Source organism: Chiloscyllium plagiosum, unplaced genomic scaffold (assembly GCF_037043375.1).
Source record: "Chiloscyllium plagiosum isolate Xiang-an unplaced genomic scaffold, Cpla_swu_hap1 HiC_scaffold_31, whole genome shotgun sequence".
In the NCBI taxonomy this organism is placed as follows: domain Eukaryota; kingdom Metazoa; phylum Chordata; class Chondrichthyes; order Orectolobiformes; family Hemiscylliidae; genus Chiloscyllium; species Chiloscyllium plagiosum.
In genome coordinates, this window is record NW_028270169.1 from 29,913,670 (window position 1) to 29,938,954 (window position 25,285).

Here is a 25,285-nt window from a genome sequence, read left to right on the forward strand (position 1 = left end):
CTATCTATGGTATGTTCAATTCATTCACATCAGTTGTATGACCCTTTGATCTTTTACTTATAAATTCTGTGTCTAAGATCTCTCTCTCTCTTTCTCTCACTAGCACCTGAGGAAGGAGCAATGCTCTAAGTTTCAGTCTTCACATAAACCTGTTGGACTGTAATCTGGTGTTGTGTGATTTTTGACCTTTTGTAATATGAACACTTTTCAAGCCATCACTGTTTATTTCCATTGTTCCCCAGCATTCATGTCCTTCTGCACAGTAAATACAAACACAAAATATGAACTAAGTATCTCACCCATCTCCTGTGGTTCCACTCATTGCTCTTGTAATTGTTTTTGTAATTGAGGAATGGATTTTGGCCAGGACATGACTGAGTTTTATTGGGGGAGGGAGAGAGAGAGAGAGAGAGACCCACATAGAAAACTTGCTTATTCAGCATTCCATTAGCTTGTTACATGACCAGGTAATCTCCAATTGCTTAGTTACCCCAACTATGGTTGTGTATAGTAGATTCTAGGTGCATGGCTCATACGATTAGATAAGTCAGTGTCCCATTGTCCAAGTGATTAGATCTAATGGCTTTTCTCCAAGTAGTTTTGTACCCAGATTATTAGCGAAGCTTTGCAGATGATGACTCTTATTCATTCTTCTTCAAGGCAATTGTTTCTGGTGAGATGTTTTGGACAGGTGGGCTCCACTTAATGACCTTACAGTGTGGAAGGTACAGTGATGCAAATGCATAATGTCTTTGGCTATGGATTCAAGCCATTAGAACATGGCTTTAGTCATTTTTAAAAGTTAAATAAGTGCTTCCAGCCAGTAAATTCATAAAGTGATTTTTAATAAAACATGGTTTCAAAACAACATGGGAATATATAATGGTATAAGGTACCATGATGTGCATACTTTGTTTGAAAGGGTGAGATTAGTGTGGTGGAAATGTTACTGGACAAGTAATACTGATAGTCCAAAAATATGTATTCATATCCCACTATGCCATCTTGAGAAGTTTGAATTTTATCAGCAAATGTGAAATAAAATGTTAGTTTCAGTAATGACAATCTTACTGGATTGTCTAAAATCCCATCTAATTTGTCTACGTCCTGCAGGGGAGGAAAATTGTCATCTGCATTTGTTCTTTCTTAAATGTGACTCCAGATCCATAGCAATGAGGCTAACTTTTAACTGCCCTGTGAAATAAGCTAGACAATCAATGAAGTCAAGAGCAATTCGAGATGGGCAATAAATGTTGGCCTTGCCAGTGGATGCTTAAATTTGATGTCAAAAGAAAGATGAATCTGATTTGCTTTATTATATTAATAACTTTATCTTTACTTTGATCCTTATTCTCTGTGTCTTTAATTTTTTTGCGACTAAGATTTATTTTCTAGCAGATTGTCTCTATTGAAATTTTCTTGTCATGTGATGAACGAACAAATTTCTATTTCAACATGTGCCCTTACAATGGTGATCCTAATACAGAGTCTCATTTTATATTGTTGGCAAAGTTCAACATTGTAAAGCTTAAAAATGTTCATATGCTATACAGCTATTTTCTATATGAGGGACAAACTATAACGTTAGATGAGTAATTCAGATGGAACATAAAATAGAAATATTAAGGTTTATTAATAGGTAACTATTGAAGTTGTTGCATTATGCAGGAGTGAATGCAGCCAACAATGGTTAGCAACGGAGCCACAGTAATGGGATAGCAACATAAACAGAAACAAGCCAGTCAGACAAATATCTATTCATGTGCCAGCAGAAGGATCAAATGATAATCATATTGTTCAAACATTGTTTATTTTCAGTGAGTCAAAAGAAAGTAATTTCCTTATGCATGAGAATTAAAGCTTGCAAGTATTAAATGGCACCATGGGAAATATTAGAGGCCTACTTCAGAGATGTCTTCAGATAATATGTGCATTGCCATTTTGTACATTAAGATTTTCAGCAAACTACATTAGCATCTGAATGAAGTAGACAATGGAAGCATCTTTTTGGGACGCTTGATCAACCGAGGGCACTCATTAGCTTAATACTGTGTCTAGTTTTTCGCTGCAGACTAGAGAAGGCATCACTACCATGCTACTTCCAGAACAGAAAGATCAACACTAGCATCAAACATATTAAAATTATGTTAGTGTCATCTGACTTGCCACTGATAGTCAGATAAAACTCTGTTGTTTATGCACTCTGTAGGTATATGTATGTATATTATGTGTAACACTGGATAGTATGGATACTGCATTTTTATTTTCTGTTATAACCAGACTTTTCAACTCCTGATAAATTGTCCTTTATTTACAAGGCACCCTTTTTTATTAAATACTTTTATTGAGAAATATTTCTTCACAAAATTATAAAATTACAAAAATATGACAATATAAAATTATTACAAGAATTACACTAAACTAATTATTACCCTACTCTACAGAACAAATCAATACTATACTCACTACAAATTAATAAATAAATAAATAATGCCACTCAACACATCAAAATCGAGGTTCCCAACCTATATTTATTCCGGATTCAGGGCATCAGGTTCATTAAACCTAATCATCATGGCTAAACAAAGGCCCTAAATAAAATGGCAGACAAATCTGCATGCAGGTGATTCAAAAAGGGCTGCCATGTGTTATAAAAAAGTTCCATTTTATGGTGCATCACATTTGTAAGGACATCCAAAGGGATGTGTTCCATAATTAACTTACGGCACCCCGACAGGCCCTGTGGGCGGGAAGGGGTGGGGGGAGTTCTCAGACACCCAGCTCATCAGAATGTTCTTCCGTGCACAGTAAGTGATGATGTTAAACAGCTTTTTCCCATGTACATCTAAGGAAGGTAAATTCGGCAAGCCCAAGAGAAGAGACCGGGTCTACCTCAACTTCAGTCCTCAAGACCCTCTCGATTACACCTGCCACAGCGTTTCAATACCTTCAAAGCTTGTAGCATGACCACAAACAATGAGTGAGGGTACCTATGCTTATTTTGCATTTGGAGCACATTGAAGATGCTCCCATTTTAAATTTCGCAAGACAATCTGGGGCAAATGAATTCTAAGAAGAACCTTCAACTGTATGGCATGTGTTCTGTTACAGATCGAGATCTTTCTTGCATTCTCCCAAACGTCCTCTCATGTCTTGGAGGAGATCTCCACTCTCAACTCTTGCTCCCAGACCTCACATAGTCACTCATTATCATCCGAGGTACTTCCCCCCAGTAGATAGTAGAGTGTACGAACTGAGAGAGTGCTTTTGTTATGAAGCACTCTCTTCTCCGTATCAGATCTGTAGGAGTTGGTCAAAAGTGCAGTTCTGTTTTGGTTAAAGTCCTTGACCTGGAATAAAACAAGAAAGGTCTTTGCTAAACAATCCATATTTGCGGCTCATTTGGTCGAAGGACATCATGATAGGGTGGCACGGTGGCTCAGTGGTTAGCACTGCTGCCTCACAGCACCAGGGTCCCAGTTTCGATTCCAGCCTCAGGCGACTGTCTGTGTGGAGTTTGCACATTTTCCCCGTGTAATGGGTTTCCTCTGGGTGCTCCGGTTTCCTCCCACAGTCACAAAGATGTGCAGGTCAGGTGAATGTGCCATGCTAAACTGCTCATAGTGTTAGGTGCATTAGTCAAAGGAAAATGGGTCTGGGTGGGTTACTCTTCGGAGGGTCGGTGTAGACTTGTTGGGCCGAAGGGCCTGTTTCCACACTGTAGGTATTCTAATCTAAATCTCCCTCTCAAACAAGCCATCCAGACAGGAGACTCCCCTAGTTGCTCAAAATTTAAATCCAGGATCTATTATTCCCAGGCGGAATACCAGCATACAACTATAGGGGTGAAAAAGGAGTTTTTAGAAAAATTGCTCTCACTCTATCGCATTACTCTCTATGCCTTGACAGTATTAATAATGATTGGTTTCTGACAGTATTCCGTAACTGTCTTCATCTTATCCATAAACAACAGACTAGTAAGAGGGCATTTGTCTGGGAGGCTTCAATATCCAACCACATTGATGTCAGGTCCTCACATGCCCAATCACTCACGAAAGACAGAAGGGAGCTTAGTTGCTATCTCTTAATCTCCGGGAAGTCTACTCCCTCCAGTCCTTGGGGTAGTTGCAATTTTGCAAGCTTAATGAGGGCCCACCTGTGAGGCCAAATAAAAGAACTAAACCAACCAGTAAGTCTCTGCAATGTTTGCCTGGGAAGTATTAGAGGGAGCATATCCATGGGATATAGCAAACGAGGAAGAGCATTCATTTTAATAAGATCTATTCAACTCAACCAGGATTTTGGAAGGGCCTCCCATCTTTGAAGATCTTGTTTAATCTTATCAAGAAAGTGAGCAAAATTAGCCTTAAATAACTGATCAAAGGTGGGAGTATCAAAAATAGCTAAGTAAAGAAACCCCCCCCGTGACCATTTAAAGGGGAATCGTGTTTCACCTTCAATGTCAGGTATTCCCTTAAGACCTTCCGGGGCATTGCCTCTGACTTTGCAAAATTGATCTTATATCACGAGAAAGAGCCAAATAAGTTAATACATTGTATTAAAGAGGGTACAGAAACTGCTGGGTTTGATAAGAAGAGGAGAACATCATCTGCATGTAATGTAATCTTATGTGCCCTTGATCCCACTTCCAGGGCAGTTATGTTAGGCTGCCTCCAGATGTGAGAGGGAACAACCTTGTCAACTGCCCCTATAAATATTGAAGTTACTGGATCTTACACTAGTGGTGAGAACCACAGCCAGAGGATCACTATACAGGACCTCCACCCATCTGGCAAAGCTCTCATCTAGACCAAACCATTCCAGAGTGTAAAAAGGATATGGACACTCCACCCGAATGAATGCCTTCTCAGCATCCAAAGAGATCACCAACCCTTGAACGATCGTTGCTGACACACTTGGACCATAAACAGTAATCTTCTAATATTATTGGAGGACCTGCGGCCCTTTATAAAACCCATCTGCTCCTCCTTAACAACAGAGGGCAACACCTTCTCTAATCTCAGAGCAAGTGTTTTGGATAAAATTTTGAAGTCTGAATTTAATAACAAGATGGGCCTGTATGAAGCACAGTCCTTTGGGGTCTTTCCTTTCTTGAGGATGAGAGAGATGTTTGCCTCTCTCAGGGATGGCAGGAGGCAACCATGACTGTACAAATAGTTGTACATGTCCAGCATTCCTGAAAATATATTTATAAATTCTTTGTAGAATTCATTAGGGAGACCATCAGGGCCAAGCGCCTTACCACTTTGTTTTACTGCCTCCTGTATCTCTTGCACTGTTAAGGGGGCAATAAGAAGAGATGCCTGTTCTGAGGTCACACCTGGAAGATCCAGGTTCTTAAAAAAAGACTCCAAGTTAGCCAACCTATCCTCACAGCATTCTGACTGGAATAGTTCGGAGTAAAATCTCTGAAATGCTGCATTCATCTTTTTAGAGACACAAGTAAGAATCCCAGTGCCTTCTCTAATTGATGTAATAGATTGGGGGCATTCTTTCTCCTTGCCGGATATGCCAGATATTTGCCTGGCCTATCATCATGTTCAAACAGCCTCTGTTTCATGAAAGAGAGTTCAATCTTTGCTGTCTGAGTGAGCATGGACTTCAAAGTAGCCCAAAGAACTGTAATTCACTGCAGTTTAGTCACCAATGGTCTATCAAAATATTCTGTCTCAGCTTCCTTCAACTGTACCTCGAGCAGATGCTGCTGCACTCCCTTCTATCGCTTCCAACTGGCCGAATAAGAGATAATTATCCCCCAGTGTAGGCCTTAGCAGTATCCCAGAGCATAGACGGGTTGCTAGCCGTACCCAAGTTAATAGCTAAGAATGCTTTAAACTCACTCGATAAGTACTTGCTAAACTTACTGTCCTTGAGAATAAAAGGATCCATTCACCAATGCCGTGACTCTGTCCCATTGCTCTTAATCTTAACCTCCAAATACACTGCAGCGTGATCAGGAATGGCAATGTTTCCAATTGTATAGGACATCACCAAATCCAGAAAAACTAAGGGGGCTAAAGAAAGGTCAATGCTAGTATGACATTAGTGTAGATTACAAAAAAAAGGTAAAGTCCCTACCTATGGGGTGGAAACATCTCCAAACGTCCATCAGCCTCAATTCCACGCATAAGTCAACCAGTTACTTAGATTGTGGAAAAAAGTTTGGGGGACCTTTGGGCATTCTATTAACTAAGGGGCCCATGAGGTGGTTAAAATCTCCCCCTGTGACAGCATGTTGCGTTCTAAAGGCAATCAATTTAGAAAAGGCATCAGTCAGGATTTTTAGGGGATGTGCCGGACGATAGTAAACATTTAGAATCATACTCTTCACCATGTATTAAAGCTTCAAGGATTACAAAATGCCCAAATTTATCTTTAATGTGACCTAATAACTTAAATGGGAGATTCTTATGGACAAGTATGGCCACTCCACTACTCTTTGTGTTAAAGGATAAAAACAACGCCTGATCAAACCCACCCTGCTGTAACTTTAGATGCTCCTTATCATCAAGATAGGTTTCCTGCAATAGGACAATGTCAACCCTCTCCTTCCTGAGATTCAAGAGTACTTTTTTTCTCTTGACCGGCGAGTGTCTCCTCTTAATATTCCAGGTGCATCATTTAAGAAGACCCTTTGCCATATCCCTCTATAACAACCCTCGAACCCCCGTGAGGAAGAACCCTACTCACAATAATTAGAGACTCATGGAGTCCAGAAAATACACACACTAAAACTACATTAACAAAACTTTCAAAAATCACATCTACTAAAAATTAACAAATTAATTCAAATACAAAAAGCACTTGATGGGAGACTCTACCCCCTGTCCTCGGGACGAGGGGGCTGGTCCAAACCAGGGCCTGTGCACCGCAACCCGTTGAACTCTATCGACCTTCACCTGACCTGGCTCAACCCCCCCACCACCAACCAAGCCAAGAAACAGCGGCAGCCAGTCTTTAAAAAAAAACTGGCTAGCTGCGCGCCTTCCTCTCCCTCCAGCAGCCCAACAACCCAGATGTTTTTTTCTTCAACCTCTATTTTCGAGATCGTTGACCTGCACGACTAAAGGCCTGTACCGGCTTCTCCAGGGCCTGGATCCGTCCTGCCGAGGACTCGACTGCGGCCCTGACATCGCGGTCCACCCACTCGACCCCCTCCACTTGCTTCCCAACGTTCTCCAGCTCCTGCTCGTGCTTCTGCAGAATGGCCAAGATCGGTTGCAGCATGATGTGATTCTCTTCAATTGATGTTTCGATCCTCTCCCAGAGCTTCATGAACTCTGCAGCCAAGCCCTGTTGACTAGGTGAGTCTGTCGGGGTTTCAGCTGAGGCTGAAGCTGTGGCCACCGGCGTGTCTGTTGCTGCAGGGGAGTTTCCTGCCTGTTGCAATTCATTCAGTCCTTTGCCTCTCGTCATCTTCCTTTGCTTAAAAAAAAAGTATGGAGCAATTCCAAAAATACCTAATTCGATTTTTCCCAAAACAGCTTAAGTGGAGGGGGTAAAAGCACCACTTCGTCTGAGTTGTGGTGCAGAGCTCAGCAAGGTAGATCTGTTAGATCGCTGCCATCTTGGATTCTCCCCCCCCCAAAAAAGGCACCTTTAATGTAATAAAAGAACCTAAGGTCTTATAAACTGAAATTGACACCAAGATGGATGCATAATGAGGTATTTGGAAAAGTGACCATAGCTTGATCAGAGGTGGGTTTTAAGGAGGGTCTTGAAGGAGGAAAGGGAGATGGAGAGGCTAAGAATTTTATTAAGACTTAGAGTGCTGAAAGCTAATGGTAAATCTCCAGCCTGAAGGGTTAACTTAGTTTTGTTCTCCAATGATGTTGCCAGAGTATGTTGGAGATTGTGAGAACTGCAGATGCTGTAGATCAGACTGGATAAAGAGTGGAGCAGGAAAAAGCACAGCAGGTCAAGCAGCATCAGAGGAGAAGGGGAGTCGACGTTTCAGGTTGGAACCTTTCATCAGGCTTGGGGAGGGGAAGGGGTCTTTGAAATAAATAGGAGGTGTGGGGCTGGGGAAAGGTGGGTGGGATGACAATAGGTGGATGCAGGTGGGAGGTGGCCGTGTTTGGTCACTGGGAAAAGTGGAGGGGAAAAATAGGAAGGAAGACAGACAGATTGTGTCAAGTTAAGGGGGCAAGGTGGAGATGGAGAACCTGGGCCTGGGATGAGGTCAGGGGTGGGGAGATTTGGAAGCTGGTGAATTCTATATTAAGGCTGAATGGTCATAAGCTCCCAAGGTAGATGAGGTGCTCTTCCTCCAGTTTGCATGTGGCCTTGTGTTGATAATGGAGGAAATCAGGATGGATATGTTGTCAGGGAGTGAGAGGGGGTGTTGAAATGGATGGTGACTGGAGGGGGGTTAATTGATGCGTATGGACCATAAATGTTCCCTGACCTGCTCCGAGTTTGCGCTCACTCTCTCCGATGTAGAGTAGACCACATTGAGATGCATTAAATCAGGTTAGAGGAAATTCACGTGAATCTTTATCAGACTTGGAATGATTCATTGTGGCCTTGGATAGAGGTGTCTGGGCAGGTCTTGCACCTCCTGCAGCCAGAGGGGAAGGTTCCAGGTGGGGAGGAGGGGTTGGTGGGGATTGTGGACCTAACGAGGGAGTCACAGAGGGAATCATCCCTGCGAAAAGCGGATGGGGTAAGGAGGGAAATATCATTTTGGTGGCGAGGTCAGACTGCAGGTGGCGGAAATGATGGAGGGTGATGCGATGCACTCGAAGATTAGTGGGGTGGAATGTGAGGACCAGGGGACTCTATCCTTGTTGTGGTCGGAGGGGGGGGGATGTTTGACGACAGAGGTGTAGAAAATGGACGAAATGCAGTTGAGGGCATTATTGATCACAGGGGAGGGGAAATTGCAGTAGTAGAAGGACATCTAGGATATGGAATTGCTCAATCTGGGAACAGACACGGTGGAGGCAGTGGAATAGGGAGTATGGGATCACGTTTTTCCAGGAGGGCGTGGGGGAGGAGGTGTAATCGAGATTGTTGTGGGTGTCGATTGGTTTGTAATAGGTGTTGGTGCTGATTTGGTTGCCGGAGATGGAGACAAAGAGGTCCCGGAAGGGGCGGGAGGTGTCTGAGATGAGCGTTTCCAGCATTTTCTGATTTCATTTCAGACTCAACATCATCTGTAATTTGTTCTTAAATTGAAAGTGCTGTGTAACTGGGATCAAATGTAAATCACATGAAGAGGAGCGATGGGTGACTGGGATTTGGTGTGACATAGCATGTAGGCAGCAGAGCTTTGGATAAACTGAACATTGTGTTGTATGGAGGATGGGAGATTTACTGGGAGCTCTTTGGATTGCATGTTCTAAGATGACAAGAAATGGGACTGTTTCAGCAGCAAAGGGCGTCAAACGGAGTTAGTGGAGGGCAATGTTGGAGTATTGGAGCTTTATGATATGGAGAATAAGTTGGAAGCTCAACTGCTGAATTGAATGCCGTGGTTATGAACAGTCTGCTTTAGTCTGTACCAATGGGTCAGGAGATGCAGGCCCACCAGATTTTCTGGCATTTTGCCACAATTTGGCTTCCTTTGTCACATCCTAAGCGTGGGCTTTCTGGAATACCATCTGTTCTGGATACCTCAGGGCCATGACTGAGGAGACTGCTCAAAGCCTCCTTCTGAGGATGCCTAAGCATATTTGGTTTCTGTGAATTCATCGTCCAGAGCTAGCAGAGTTTGCGGGAGCAGACAGGAAGAAAGCCCACCCAAGTGGCTAATGGCTAGCAACTACCTCTATGAGAGTTGCCTAGCTTTGGCAGGTGGGTGGCTAGTCACAAAAAGTACAGTATGATCTAGCTGTAAGTCTGAATTCCACAAGCAAGGACTGGTCTCAAGCCAAGGGTGTTCCAGGCTTGTGGGATGTGTCCAAAAATTTGGGCTGGCCCAAAATGGAGATAGTTAAGCAGGCAGGAGAGAGAGGGTTGAGGAAGTGAGACTTCTGAGGGAGCTGTTGGGGTAATGGCCTCTGAATGAGTAAAAGAAAAGGTGAGGGATGTTTGAGTGTGATTGTCTGGAGTGAGATGGGTGGGGTAGAATCGGGCAGATTGTGTTTGTGTGTTGGAGAGCAGCTGGGAGTAGCAACACACTGAGATGAAACATCACATAAAGGGTAACCAGGATCCTGGAGAGAAACTGTAAACATTAAACTTTACTTGGAGAATGTTGTGATAGGAAATCTTTTATCTCAGCAATATAGTTTGTATTGGCCCTTGGCTCAGAGGTAGGGACATTATCACTGTTCCAGAAGCTCTCTCCGCATCCTGACCCCTTTTCGGATTTTTTTAATCCAAATTTTAAAGACTAACTGCCCGCCCTTCCAATATTATGTCTTTTCTGTACGTGACTCTGAGAATTTAATTCAGCCGTGCAGAAGCGGGGAAACTCCCAGTGCGGGAGATCCCTTCGCTTTTTAAAAAAAACTCAATTACGTATCATGCAGCTTTTGCGTCATTACGTACATGGGCGGGGACTGGCGTGCATGTGGAAAACGTCACCGCGTTCAGCGTAGGTTAAAAAAATGTTCTGCCTCTGCGAGAAAATTGTTTTAAAATGAAGTGTGAGGAAGAAAAGGCGGTGGGAGTGTATTTCGGTTGAATGGCATTTTAATTCTTTTTCATTTTTAAACAATAACGTTCGGATTGTTTGAAAGGTGACGATCGGCGCTGTGTTTTGGCGAGGGGCTGCAGGTTCCTGCGGCTCTGTCGCTCGCTCGCTCGGTTGGTTGGTTGGTTCCTGTTTGGGGTGCGAGGCGGCCGCTGAGGGGGAAAAGACATCAACAATATGGCGGCGGTGGAGCTGGAATGGATTCCTGAAACCCTGTATAATACTGCAATCTCGGCTGTGGTGGACAGCTACACACGATCCCGAAGGGAGATCCGCTCGCTGCCCGAAAATATACAGTTTGACGTTTATTACAAGGTACTGCCATCTAGTCCCTCTCCGCATCCTGACCCCTTTTCGGATTTTTTTTATTGCATTGCAGTTGACTCGACCAATTAACTGATTTCCCTGGGCTGTGATAATCACCGTTATCCAGTTCTGGTTCGCGTCTGGGACTGCTCCGCGATACTGGGTATTACTGCCGCGAGTAAATTGCCTTGCATGAATTTTGATATTTGGTTTCAGAAGCACACTTGCTCCCCTTAGAACCTGCCATTTAAAACCAGGCAAGCGATGACACTAATCCGTATATGACATTACGTTTCCATGTGTTTACACAAGGGTTGTAAGGGACAGGAAGAAAAGTAAAGTTAAGGCCACATTAGAACGGCTGTAAGTCTGCTCTAGCACCCCGCTGGCTGACCTCTTTCTTGGGAAGTAAGATTACTAGGTTATTTTTGACGTGGAGGAGCCGGTGTTGGACTGGGGTGGGCAAAGTTAACAATCACGCAACACCAGGTTTATTTGGAAGCACTAGCTTTCGGAGCGCTGCTCCAAGCTACCTGGTAAAGGAGCAGCGCTCCGAAAGCCAGTGCTTCCTAATAAACCTGTTGGACTGTAACTTGGTGTTGTGTGATCTGTTAACTAGGTAATTTTGCAATTCCCTGGAGAAATTATTCAATTCTAATGACGTAGAAAACTTTAAGATTTCATTACTAATTTATTGATATTAACAGACTTTAAAACTGGAAATAGTAAAATGCACTTTTTTGTGTAGTTTTATTTTAACCATGTATGTCATAATACATGGGAGCAGATGCTCTGCCATTCAATTAAATTATGTTTGGTCTGATTATCCTGAACTACATTTTCCTGCCTGTTCCCTATAACCTTCAGTTCCCTTCATTGTTAAAAATCTGTCTACCTTCACCTTGGATATATTTAACAAATCAGCCTCTTCAGCTCTCTCTAATTAAGACTTTCACAGATTCATAACACTCCATGAGAGTTTGTGTTTTAAATGGATTGCTTATTCTGAGATTGTGCCCTCTGGTCCGAGTCTGTTTCCCATTGTGTATGTGTCTTCACTGTGTATGTGTCTTCACTTCCCTCTCTACCTTTTTTTTTAAAAGACAAGATTCATTGGTTGAATTTTTTGTGCAAATTCGCATTTCTGCTAGGTGTGCAAAAGTATTTTTGTTTCAGTGATCAGTTTTTGCCACCAGCCATTTATTTAGTGAAGGCAAAACTACAATGCTGTTGTGCATTTGTGTTCCCCACAACAGTTGGGAACAAAAGCCATTATGTATTTATTCTAGCAGAATGTGCCATGGCTTTGAAGTCTGCGGTACATTGCCTTTTTTATAACCGTTTCATATGTTGTGAAAGCATGTTTATTTTCGTTATGTAGTTAAGCTACCAATCTTGTTAGAATATATTTAGAGATGAGATGGTAGAGTAGTTTTTTTATTTGTTATTTCTAGCATATACAACTGGTACAGTAAAAATGAGACAGCATTCCTCCAGGACAGAGGGTGGTACATGGCCAGTGCAAACTACGCAATTGTACATGGCATAAAGTGTGTAAGAAGTGCAAAACACGCAAGTTGCAGTGTAATAGAAGAATGATAAATAATAGACATTTTTCTAGCACAATTCAGATGGAAAGAGTTCGATCGTACTGTGTTAAGGAGCCTGATGGCTTGGGGGAAGAAACTGTTGCACAGTTTGACTGTGAAAGATGGTCCAGTATCTTCTGCCAGATGGCAGGAGGGAGAAGAGTTTGAGTGAGAGTTGTGTGTGGCTTCCACAATGCTCTTAGTCTTTCGGATGCAGCGTGTGGCATAACTGTGTGTAATGGAGGGAAGAAAGGCTCCGATGATGTTCTCAGCTGTCCTCACTATTTGTTGTAGGGTCTTATGATCTGAGACTGTGCATTTCCTGAACCAGGTGGTGATGCAGCAGCTCAGGGTACACAATGACAGAGGAAGAATTAGAGAGCCGGTCACCTTAAGCTTATGAAACTTTGGCCTGTTGATGCTATCTTTGTTGAGTTACATGTCACAAGGAGACTCTTTGGGAAATGGAGAGATATAACTAATTAAGCTAAATAACTAACTAAGCCATTCTGACATCACAAACCTTGCTCTTAAGAACCTTGTTCTTAATGGCATTAGCAATATTTGATTTGGAAAATATTTTCCTGTGAACTGTTTTATTTGTGCAAATGTCAACTTGTATATCTTTATGGTTAAGATTTCCTCTTGGTGTTCTTGTTATATGTAGAAAGATGATTAAAACAAAATACAGCTTCACAATGTTGCAATCTGTGTTGAAACTGAAAGTTACCAAAGCACATAAACAGATTAAATAGACCAATGACCAGCAGATGGAATTCTTTAGGGAAAAATGAGGCTGTCCATCTTTGATCGAAGAGTAATAAATGGGAATGTTTTTATAATGGTGCAAAACTGGAACTATGGAGGAGAAAAGAATTTGATGGCTACAAATCAATAAAAGTTAGTGCACAAGTAAAGAAGCGCTGGGGGAATTTTAATTCTTCCATGCAATGGGTATAAATTCAAAGGTGTGGAAGTTTTGCTTCAGTTATGCAGAAACTTGATGAAACTCCATCTGGCAGATTGATATTAGGCACTGCACCTCCAGAATTATATGCTCACAAGAAACAGTATGGATTTGCCAGAATCATATATAGGGTTTAAATCATGAGGAAAACTGTGGTGGAAGGTGTCTGATTTAGAGTTTGGATTTTACAGCAGCAGCAGATAGGGTTTTCTTTCTGAAGGGTTTTAAAAAAAATTAAGTCGAACCTCCATAAGATATAGCAGGATTGCGCCATTCAGCCAATTGTCTTTTTGTACATATGTAGATTCTATATGTACATCAAGGACAGCATCCCTTAACTATCAGTAAGGTTGTCTATTTGTGGAGCCACAGGAAATGGGTGAGATTGTTAAAGTACAGATTTGAGACGGCCCAGGGAATCCCTTGTGGACTCAGACCTCTAAGCCTCTCAAGGTTTATCTTGGAGATTGTACTCTTTGGATGTCTGGAATGAAAAAACCTCTTACAGAGATAATTTAGTTTACTTTTAGTTATCCCCTTTATTTACCAGTAGCATCACTGTTACAACATACACTGATACTGATAAGCTAAACTAGCTAGGTTCTAGTAACCTAGGAGAGTAGGGTACTAGCTGTTCAAGTGCCCTAGCAGGCTACTCCAATGTACTGATACAAAGTGGCTTCCTTTATACAAAAAGTTTACAAAAATATTACATGTTCTTAATTAGACAGATAATAGCGAAAGTCAATACTTCATAAGGAAAAGAAGTTAATTGACAGGCCTGTGTACACTCGACTAATGGCTCAGTGGTTATCACTGCTGCCTCACAGCACCAGGGTCCTAGGTTCAATTCCAACCTTGGGTTACTGTCTGTGTGGAGTTCGCACATTCTTCTGTGTCTGCGTGGCTTTCCTCCGGGTGCTCCGGTTTCCTCCTACAATCCAAAGATATACAAATCAGGTGAATTGGCCATGCCAAATTGCCCCATAGTGTTAGGTCAGTTAGTCAGAGGGAAATGGGTCTGGGTGGGTCACTCTTCAGAGGGTTGGTGTGGACTAGTTGGGCCGAAGGGCCTGTTTCCACACTGTAGGGAATCTAATCTTTAAAAAAAAAATCCTACAGGCCCTAAGCCATTTATCAGATGGGAAAAACGTAGCCAGCCAAGAAACTCCTATCATAAAGAGGTACCAGTCTGAGCTAATTGGAGAGTTCACATGTCAGATACAATTTTTTTAATTTCAAAAATATACTTTATTCATAAAATAATTTGATCTGTACAATTGATCATGCCATACATATGTAAACATTCCATTTCTTGGCATTAGAGACAGAGTAATCATTCATATATACAGGTCTGTACGATTACTAATCCACATATTTAGCAGAGGGGTTAGCAGAGCCCCCTTACTGCGTCGGACCCCTGTGCTTAGGCAGGCAAACGTTACACGGTGGTCTTTCCCCACTGCGCTTTGGCGGCAGCTGCCCCAAGCTTCAGTGTGACCCTCAACACGTCATTCTGGACCTTGGAATGTGCCAGTCTGCAACACTCAGTCGGGGTCAACTCCTTCAGCTGGAAGATCAACAGGTTTCGGACCGCCCAGGCACAGTTGATGTTCGTCTCGGTGTGTGTCCCGGGGAACAGACCTGAAAATGTGTTGCTGGAAAAGCGCAGCAGGTCAGGCAGCATCCAAGGAACAGGAGAATTGACGTTTCGGGCATAAGCCCTTCTTCAGGAATGAGGAAAGTGTGTCCAGCAGGCTAAGATAAAAGATGGGGAGGAGGGACTTGGGGGAGGGGTTTTGGAAATGCGATAGGTGGAGGGAGGTCAAGGTGAGGGTGATAGGCCGGAGTGGGGTGGGGGCGGAGAGGTCAGGAAGACCATTGCAGGTCAGGAAGGCGGTGCTGAGTTCGAAGAATTTGACTGAGACAAGGTGCGGGGAGGGGAAATGAGGAAACTGGAGAAATCTGAGTTCATCCCTTGTGGTTGGAGGGTTCCCAGGCAGAAGATGAGGCGCTCTTCCTCCAACTGTCGTGTTGCTATGGTCTGGCGATGGAGGAGTCCAAGGACCTGCATGTCCTTTGTGGAGTGGGAGGGGGAGTTAAAGTGTTGGGCTACAGGGTGGTTGGGTTGGTTGGTCCGGGTGTCCCAGAGATGTTCTCTGAAACGTTCCGCAAGTGGGCGGCCTGTCTCCCCAATATAGAGGAGGCCTCATCGGGTGCAGCGGATGCAATAGATGATGTGTGTGGAGGTGCAGGTGAATTTGTGGCGGATATGGAAGTGTCCTTTGGGGCCTTGGAGGGAAGTAAGGGGGGAGGTGTGGGCGCAAGTTTTGCATTTCTTGCGGTTGCAGGGGAAGGTCCCAGGAGTGGAGGTTGGGTTGGTGGAGGGTGTGGACCTGTCGAGGGAGTCACGGAGGGAGTGGTCTTTTCGGAACGCTGATAGGGGAGGGGAGGGAAATATATCACTGGTGGTGGGGTCCGTTTGGAGGTGGCGGAAATGACGGCGGATGATACGTTGTACATGTCAGATACAATTGTTTTACAAAAATGGCTTCTTAGCAAGGAGGGCAAACTTTTGACCATAAAATTGGTTCCCGACACAACATGCCAGCATCTCTTCAATATTAGGCCTAGAATTATTTCTAAGCTAGGAGCACACTCTTGTTTTATTTTAAGCACTGAATCATTCTGTATCTAAGGCTGAGATGTTGCCATAAGGTTGTATGTAAACTGATTCATTAGTCTTTGAATTAAACATGCTTTGTTTTCAGGGTTATAATTCAAATTCAAGTAAGACATAACATTTGATCAGTTAGAATTGACAGTGGGGCAGTCTGTAAGGTCTGTAGAGTGGTCTGCAAGAACAGCAAGTAAAAGCTTCATCAGTATTACCTTTTACAGAGTTTGTATTTGATAACCGGTAATGGCTACTCAATATCATCATAAAGACTCAAAACTGCAATTAAGTTCAATCCATAGCAGATAAGCACTAAGAGTTAATTTTCTACTGGTTTCAGCAGCCTCAGCACTAAAATGGTCTGTCTCTCTAGTGTCCTTTTGAACTCTCAAGTCAGGGACTTGTAACAGCAAAGATGTTTTTCTCTCTGTGTTTGTCTAGCTTGCAAGGGGTAATAAGAATTCATTATAATTGACAGGACCTGACTGTTAATTACATGCTTTTGACAGTAGTGAGTTTCGTTTCGGGGTCAGAATCAAGCACTCATTAATTTCACAAGGGAAAAGCCATGAAGGTTATCACTTGGTGTCCTGTCGATACAGATTCAATGATGTTAAGGCAAATGTTCTTAATTGCCTTAGAGCATTCTGTTATCACTTGGTGAACACAGATGTTTTTATCTTCTGCATACCTTGGGTTTCCCCCTTTTTTCTGAGCCTCCCTGCCTTTCTATTTTCTAGTGTGCAGCAAATGTGTTCTATAATTCAACATTACATTTTAGTCTAAATGTTTAAAGACAAGTTTTAAGGCGATAGACTTTCTCAAGATCATAAACTAATATTTCTTGTCAGTATTTACTGTGGAGAGAGATGGGAAGTAAGTAGTGATGTCTTGAAAAGAATCCACATTACAGAAGCAGAGGTGCTAGAGGTCTTAAAAAGCAGAGGTAGATAAATCCACAGAACCTGACCGACTGACTGATTGTTTCCCAGTGTTAGGTTCTTTTCTTGAGGTTTCACACACGCAATGCAATTCGTACACACCAACTTCTGCAAAAAGTACAAGTTTATTAAAGCCTGTAAAAGCTAGGTGACCTGCTTTGACTCTCCTCACAGGCGTGTGAAGTTGAGTCTAAAGAGACCCTGAACAATTAAAAATGTACTTTTTTGGTTTATCTATTAATTGGTTTTTAGAAAAGGACTATAGCAGAGAGGTATCAGAAAGTATTTTAACTCAAATTTATACAAAGTAATAAACTAAGCAGAGATGGCTGGGCAGGTGATGTGCTGCAGCTGTATGATGTGGGAGCTGGCTGATCCCATTGTGAATGGCAGTGACCGCATCTGCAGCAAGTGTTGGTTGCTGGAAGAACTCCGGATCAGAGTTGATGATCTGGAATCTGAGCTTCAAACACTGCGGCACATCCGGGAGGGGGAGAGTTACCTGGACGCTTTGTTTCAGGAGGCAGTCACACCTGGCAGTAATTCACATTCACATCGTGATCGGGGACATCAGAGTGTGACTGTAAGTGAGGCAGGGTAGGGGGAACCTGAGTTCAGGAGTGCAGGAGCCTCAGCCCTTGACCTTGTCCAACAGGTATGAGATTCTTGCTCCCTGTACGGATGAGGAAAAGGGCTCTGGACAGGATGAGCCAGCTGACCACGGCACCATGGTGCAGAAGGCCATTCAAGAGGGGGGAGCAAAAAAACAAGTAGTTGTTATAGGGGATTCTATAATTAGGGGGACAGATAGTATCCTTTGCAAGCCGGATCAGGAGTCTCGCATGGTGTGTTGCCTGCCCAGTGCCAGGGTGCGGGACATCTCCGACTGGCTGGGAAGGATCCAGTTGTTGTGGTCCACGTTGGGACTAACAGCATAGGCAAACAGGTGGAGGACCTGTTTGGGGATTATCAAGCACTAGGAAGGAAATTGAAGTACAGGTCCTCAAGGGTCATAATCTCCGGATTACTGCCCGAGCCACATACCAATTGGCATAGGGATAAGAAAATTAGGGAAGTAAACACGTGGCTAAGGGATTGGTGTGGGAAAGAGGGATTCCACTTCATGGGGCATTGGCATCAGTCATGGGACGGTCTCCACCTGAACCGATCAGGTACCAATGTTCTAGCGAAGAGGATAAATAGGGTGGTCAGTAGGATTTTAAACTTCTGAGTTGGGGGGGGAAGGGAAAGTGAAAGTGAAAGGGTGTATGGAGTTAAATGGAAAGAAAGGCAGCAGGATAGCATGTGTGCAGGCGGATTTAAACTTGAGGCAGACTGGGAATGCAGCAAAAAGGAAGGATAACTTGGGACATTTTATGACTTCCAATATTAGATTAGATTAGATTACTTACAGTGTGGAAACAGGCCCTTCGGCCCCACAAGTCCACACCGACCCGCCGAAGCGTAACCCACCCAGACCCATTCTCCTACATTTACCCCTTCACCTAATGCTACGGGCAATTTAGCATGGCCAATTCACCTAACCTGCACATTTTTTTTTTGATTGTGGGAGGAAACCGGAGCACCTGGAGGAAACCCACGCAGACACGGGGAGAATGTGCAAACTCCACACAGTCAGTTGCCTGAGGCGGGAATTGAACCCGGGTCTCTGGCGCTGTGAAGCAGCAGTGCTAACCACTGTGCTACTGTGCCGCCCACTTCAGAGTTTTTCTGACTAAATCCAGAAAGTCAGTGCCTAGTGAGTGTCTCCTCCCATAGATGTTCAAGATCATGTGGTTGAAGTCCAGAATAGTTTCTTTAAATATTTTCCACTGCTCATTTACCTCCATCCCTTTTAATCAATTTACCCAACCAACTTCAACCAGCTCCATCCTCATACCTATGCATCCGGCTTTGAGTTGGAGATTCTTGTTCAAGACAGCAGATCAATGGAAAAGTTGGTCATATTAGATTACTGATCAACCCTGCTTCATTGTACAATACTAGGTCTAAAACAGCTTTATCCCAAGTTGAATCATAATGCATAATTCTAGAAAATATTGTAAAAGCATTTCAGACTCAACCTCCAAACTATCCTTGCCAAATTTTTGTCCAGACTAAAGATTATAGCCCTCTGCCAGCCCCCTCCCCCAACAATAACTGCATTACTTCTGTTAGAAACTTGGATTACTTTTGCTGAAGGCTTTGTCCAATGGGGTGACTGTTGCTTAAGGGCCCAAAAACTATTTCCAATGTTTTCTGACCTTTTCACTAATTCCCCCCCCTACCTGTTTAATTTCCTGAGCCAAGATCCTTTCTCACTAATGTCCGTGTTGTCCTTTTAACATGGACCACTCTCCTCCATTTCCACTCACCTGTCTTTTCACAATGCTATGTATCCCTCGTTACAAATGTAGCCACATCCATACGTGGTGATTGGATCAAAAAACTATTTATTTTAATTTATGCTGTTACTTCATCTGAATGTCCAAAGCATTCAAAGTGCTTTCAATGTTGTAATTATTTTTGTTTACCTTAAAGTTCAGTCTTTCCGAACAAATAAATTTGAATAATTGTTAGTAAACTGTAACCAACTTAGCCATCAATCAAGTCTGACTGTATTCAAAGCGCTCTACTGGGCCCAATTCTAAAATTGTCAAATGTCAATATTCCCAGAGAGCAAAGATAAGCCAGCATTTTTCCTCCATCACCTGTATCTTTAAGTCCCTTTCACACTCTCTGCCTTTTTAACAAATGTAAAGAATTCATGGATTTCTGTCACCAAGTTCGGGAGCATCCATTCAGCTCTTCATCTTACCCTTTCACAAACAAAAACTACCTCCATTCTGCTCTGAACTTCCATCTCTTGTTTCTCTCCCATCTGACGTCCTTTTAGACTTAACCAATACATGGGATATGCTTGTCAATCCATTCTAACAAATCAAGTTCCCTTCTCGGCCCCTGCAGAAACTGACAATACCTCTAATGATAAGAAAGTTAGCATTAAGGCACTTTACCTGAATGCTCGTAGCATTCGTAACAAAGCAGATGAACTAACGGCACAGATCATCGTGAATGATTATGATGTGGTAGGCATCACAGAGACGTGGATGCAGGAGGGTCAGGACTGGCAGTTAAACATCCAAGGATTTTCAACTTATCGAAAAGACAGGGAGGCGGGCAGAGGGGGCGGGGTTGCCTTGTTAGTTAAGAACAAAATTAAATCTATGGCACTGAATGACATAGCGTCGGATGATGTGGAGTCTGTGTGAGTGGAATTGAGGAACCACAAAGGCAAAAAAACCATAGTGGGAGTTATGTACAGACCTCCTAACAGTGGTCAGGACCAGGGGCGCAACATGTACCGGGAAATAGAGAAGGCATGTCAGAAAGGCAAGGTCACGGTGATCATGGGAGACTTCAATATGCAGGTGGACTGGGTAAATAATGTTGCCAGTGGATCCAAAGAAAGGGAATTCATGGAATGCTTACAGGATGGCTTTTTGGAACAGCTTGTCATGGAGCCCACAAAGGAGCAGGCTATTCTGGACCTAATGCTATGTAATGAACCAGACTTTATAAAAAATCTTAAAGTAAGGGAACACTTAGGAAGCAGCGATCATAATATGGTAGAGTTCAGTCTGCAGTTTGAAAGAGAGAAGGCAAAATCGGATGTAACGGTGTTACAGTTAATAAAGGTAATTATGAGGGCATGAGAGAGGAACTGATGAAAATAGACTGGAAGCAGAGCCTAGCAGGGAAGACAGTAGAGCAAAAATGGCAGGAGTTTGTGGGTATAATTGAGGACACTGTACAGAGGTTCATCCCCAAGAAAGGAAAGATTATCCGGGGAGGGATTAGACAGCCATGGCTGACAAAGGAATTCAAGAAATGCATTAAAGAAGAGAGATCCTATAAAGTGGCCAAGAGCAATGGGAAATCAGAGAAGATTGGGAAGGCTACAAAAACAAACAGAGGATAACAAAGAGAGAAATAAGGAAGGAGAGGATCAAATATGAAGGTAGGCTAGCCAGTAATATTAGAAATGATAGTAAAAGTTTCTTTCAATACATAACAAATGACAGGCAAAAGTAGACATTGGGCCACTTCAAACTGATGCTGGAAGCCTAGTGATGGGAGATAAGGAAATAGCTGGGGAACTTAATAAGTACTTTGCATCAGTCTTCACAGTGGAAGACATGAGTAATATCCCAACAATTAAAGGGAGTCAGGGGCTGAGTTGAGTATGGTTGCCATTACAAAAGAGAAAGTGCTAGAAAAGCTAAAAGGTCTTAAAATTGATAAATCTCCTGGCCCCGATGGGGTACATCGAGAGTTCTGAGGGAGGTGGCTGAGGAAATAGCGGAGGCGTTGGTTGAGATCTTTCAAAAGTCACGAGTCAGGGAAAGTCCCGGATGATTGGAAGATCGCTGTTGTAACCCCCTTGTTCAAGAAAGGATCAAGACAAAAGATGGAAAATTATAGGCCAATTAGCCTAACCTCGGTTGTTGGTGAAATTCTAGAATCCATCATTAAGGATGAGGTTTCTAAATTCTTGGAAGAACAGGGTCGGATTAGAACAAGTCAACACTGATTTAGTAAGGGGAGATCGTGCCTGACAAATCTGTTGGAATTCTTTGAAGAGGTGACAAGTAGGTTGTCACCAAGGAAACCCAGTGGATGTGGTCTATCTAGACTTCCAAAAAGCCTTTGATAGGTGCCACATGGGAGGCTGCTGAGCAAGGTGAGGGCCCATGGTGTTCGAGGTGAGCTACTGGTATGGATTGAGGATTGGCTGTCTGACAGAAGGCCGAGAGTTGGGATAAAAGGTTCTTTTTCGGAATGGCAGCCGGTGACAAGCGGTGTCCCGCAGGGTTCAGTATTGGGGCCGTAGCTATTCACATTATATATTAATGATCTGGATGAAGGGACTGGGGGCATTCCAGCGAAGTTTGCCGATGATACGAAGTTAGGTGGACAGGCAGGTAGTACTGAGGAAGTGGGGAGGCTGCAGAAGGATCTAGACAGTTTGGGAGAGTGGTCCAGGAAATGGCTGATAGAATTCAATGTGAGCAAATGCGAAGTCTTGCACTTTGGAAAAAAGAATACAAGCATGGACTACTTTCTAAACGGTGAGAAAATTCATAAAGCCAAAGTACACAGGGATCTGGGAGTGCTAGTCGAGGATTCTCTAAAGGTAAACATACAGGTTGAGTCCGTGATTAAGAAAACAAATGCAATGTTGTCATTTATCTCAAGAGGGTTAGAATATAAAAGCACCGTTATGCTACTGAGACTTTATAAAGCTCTGGTTAGGCCCCATTTGGAGTACTGTGTCCAGTTTTGGTCCCCACACCTCAGGAAGGACATACTGGCATGGAGCTTGTCCAGAGGAGATTCACATGGATGATCCCTGGAATGGTAGGTCTAACATACGAGGAACGGCTGAGAATCCTGGGATTCTATTCATTGGAGTTTAGAAGATTAAGGGAAATCTAATAGAAACTTACACGATAATACATGGCTTGGAAAGTGTGGACGCTAGGAAATTGTTTCCGTTAGGCAAGGCGACTAGGACCCGTGGACAAAACCTTAGAATTAGAGGGGGTAAATTCAGAACAGAAATGCGGAGACATTTCTTCAGCCAGAGAGTGGTGGGCCTGTGGAATTCATTGCCGCAGAGTGCAGTGGAGGCCGGGACGCTAAATGTCTTCAAGGCAGAGATTGATAAATTCTTGATGTCACAAGGAATTAAGGGCTACGGGGAAAATGCGGGTAAGTGGAGTTGAAATGCCCATCAGCCATGATTGAATGGCGGAGTGGACTTGATGAGCCGAATGGCCTTCCTTCCACTCCTATGTCTTATGGTCTTATGGTCTAACAAAGGAAACACATCCCCTTTTATATAGGTCAGTTGGTAATGCTTGCAGGTACTCTGGCCACTCATCCACTCCATAACCACATGATACCCCAGGTACAATCGTAGGATGAGGTCATCCTGTGAGATAATGTAAATGCCCTAATCCTGGGGAATCGTTATGCAAATGATTTCCTGACTCCATGATTTCCCAAGACAATGTAGGTGTGATATGCCCTAGCTTCGGGGTATAACTATGAAAGCATTTCTGAATGGAAGGGACTGAATGAGAGTTTAATTTGATAATAGGAGGAGAGTCGTGGCAAATGGCTGCCCAAATGAAGTGAGTCATCTACATTCCTGCATGAATGTCGCCCCCACCCAAAGACAGTACAGATTAACCCTTGAACATTACATTAATGTCCAGAGAGAGAGTACAATTTAATCTTTTAACATTTCATTCCACCATTTTATCATTCCATGATTACCACCTAGATGACACTAACAGCTTTCATAGGACTCTGACGACCAGTATTTAAGCAAATTATTGACACGTAACATGCAATGATTATAACAACAAAAATTACTAGTCCTTGCAGTAAATAGAATATCCAGGATCCTCCCGTATGGAAAAAAATTCACCTGTAAAGTTCTTAAATCCATGGTCCTTAGTGACCACTCCACCCCCTCCAAGTTGAGTGGAAATGAGCCAGTTATCGAAAATCTCCTTCAGGAAAGTCCACCCTGAAAACAAAATTCAGTCTGGTCTTGTATATCACTCCACTGAGAAGTCTGAATTCTTGAATAAGGGCAGTTTACAAAACTGACGAGACTTCCATCCTTCCGGAGATGCTTCAGATGTAGGATACCGGCACATCTGAGTGTGAAGCAGCTGCAGCTGCAACGGTAGCCAGGTGAACGCTGCACTCTCTGCTGCTTCTGCTCCCACTCTGCTGTCAAATGTAACAAAGTCAACTGGTTGTTGTGATGTTAGCATGATTAGTGAACCTTCATATCCCTTAAATGATCAAAAGAGAAGGTAAAGCTCATGTGGTTTCATGTCCAAAGTAAGGCCACTGACAAAAAGCATAAGGACCTCCTCTTCACCGTTTGTTAGCTTCTGTACTTTTTGTGCTTGTGACTGTAGAGCTTATTGAATCTGTTGGATCAGGTTGTGGAGGGGTGGGCGGTGGTCTGAAGGCTTGCTTTACCTGTGAGTGGGGAAACTCTACAGACAGTTAGCTGCTGAAAGTATCTTTGCATTTCCTCTCTCATTCACTCCCTGCCAAGATGGGTATCAGCATGAAGACAGTCACCTATTTAACTACACTAAATTGTGTCTACCTATTTCAACGTTTTTTTTGAATTCTTGAATTCTGTTATTCTGTTCACTATTTTTGATATTACCAAGTTCTATACAGTCCATAAACTTATAAATTGTACTGCCTAAACAATTCAGTCATTTATAAACAACAATCAATGGTCCTAAAATAAAACTTCGGGGACCTCATTCAGGTTAGTTGAAAGTTATTTTCCTTTAACAAATTAATACTTGGCTAATGTGAAAGCTGTCAGGAAAAGTATTTCAAAAATCTTGAACAGCAAAAAAGTGTTTCCTGTGCTTTAGCCATTGTTCAGTTTTAAATTTCAAATATTCCTGGGAAATAAATGCAGAATATATTAAAATATGTTCTCCAAATGAAATTTCCCAAATAAAATGGAATTACAGTGGCAACTTTGGTAGAGATCAATGTTCTTTGAATTTAAATATGAAGAGAGGCAATGAAGTCTTAACAATAATTGAAGGAACTTAAACAGCTCAGCTTCAAGTTCTAATATTCTCTAAAATCTTAACAAAACATCAAAATTAAAATCTCCTCCCCTTTTTGTGAGATCAGCAATGATACTTTAGCCAGGTGAGAGTATTGTATTAAAATATGACCACTGACACAATTATTTTGTTTAAAGACTGGTGTAGAATTTGAAACAAATGGGGGGCTCAATGAATTTGCTTTAAGGTTACAAGTTTGATAATTTTAAAAAGATTAGATTAATGCTGCACAACTTCAACTGAAAAAACAAAATCTGCCCTAATACACTGCACACAAAACACATTGAATTGAGATCCTGATTCAAACAAGGGAAAACAGTTACTTAAAAGAATTTTCTCAACCAGGATTTTAACAAACCAAAATATTTAAATATCAAGCACTCTCAGCATGGCACAATTTACATTGAAACTTCCTTTTTTGACCCAAGTATTAGTACAACCTTAATTTCAATAT

At 42.6% G+C, this 25,285-nt stretch overlaps 1 protein-coding gene across 3 annotated transcripts in view; it reads left to right on the forward strand.

The window, feature by feature from the left end:
- The first annotated feature begins 6,336 nt into the window (after positions 1-6,336).
- The window catches only part of appbp2 (amyloid beta precursor protein binding protein 2), a 91,735-nt gene continuing 72,786 nt past the window's right edge, over positions 6,337-25,285 (forward strand). Inside the window, exons 1-2 of one of the 3 annotated variants that reach the window (XM_087977385.1) lie at positions 6,337-7,325; positions 10,710-10,978. In XM_087977385.1, coding sequence (XP_087833511.1) covers positions 10,841-10,978 — 138 coding nt within the window. In that variant the 5' untranslated portion in view covers positions 6,337-7,325; positions 10,710-10,840. Of the gene's footprint in view, positions 7,326-10,577; positions 10,979-25,285 lie in introns of those variants that run through there. The other 2 variants (XM_043718527.2, XM_043718528.2) reach the window with 2 other exon arrangements.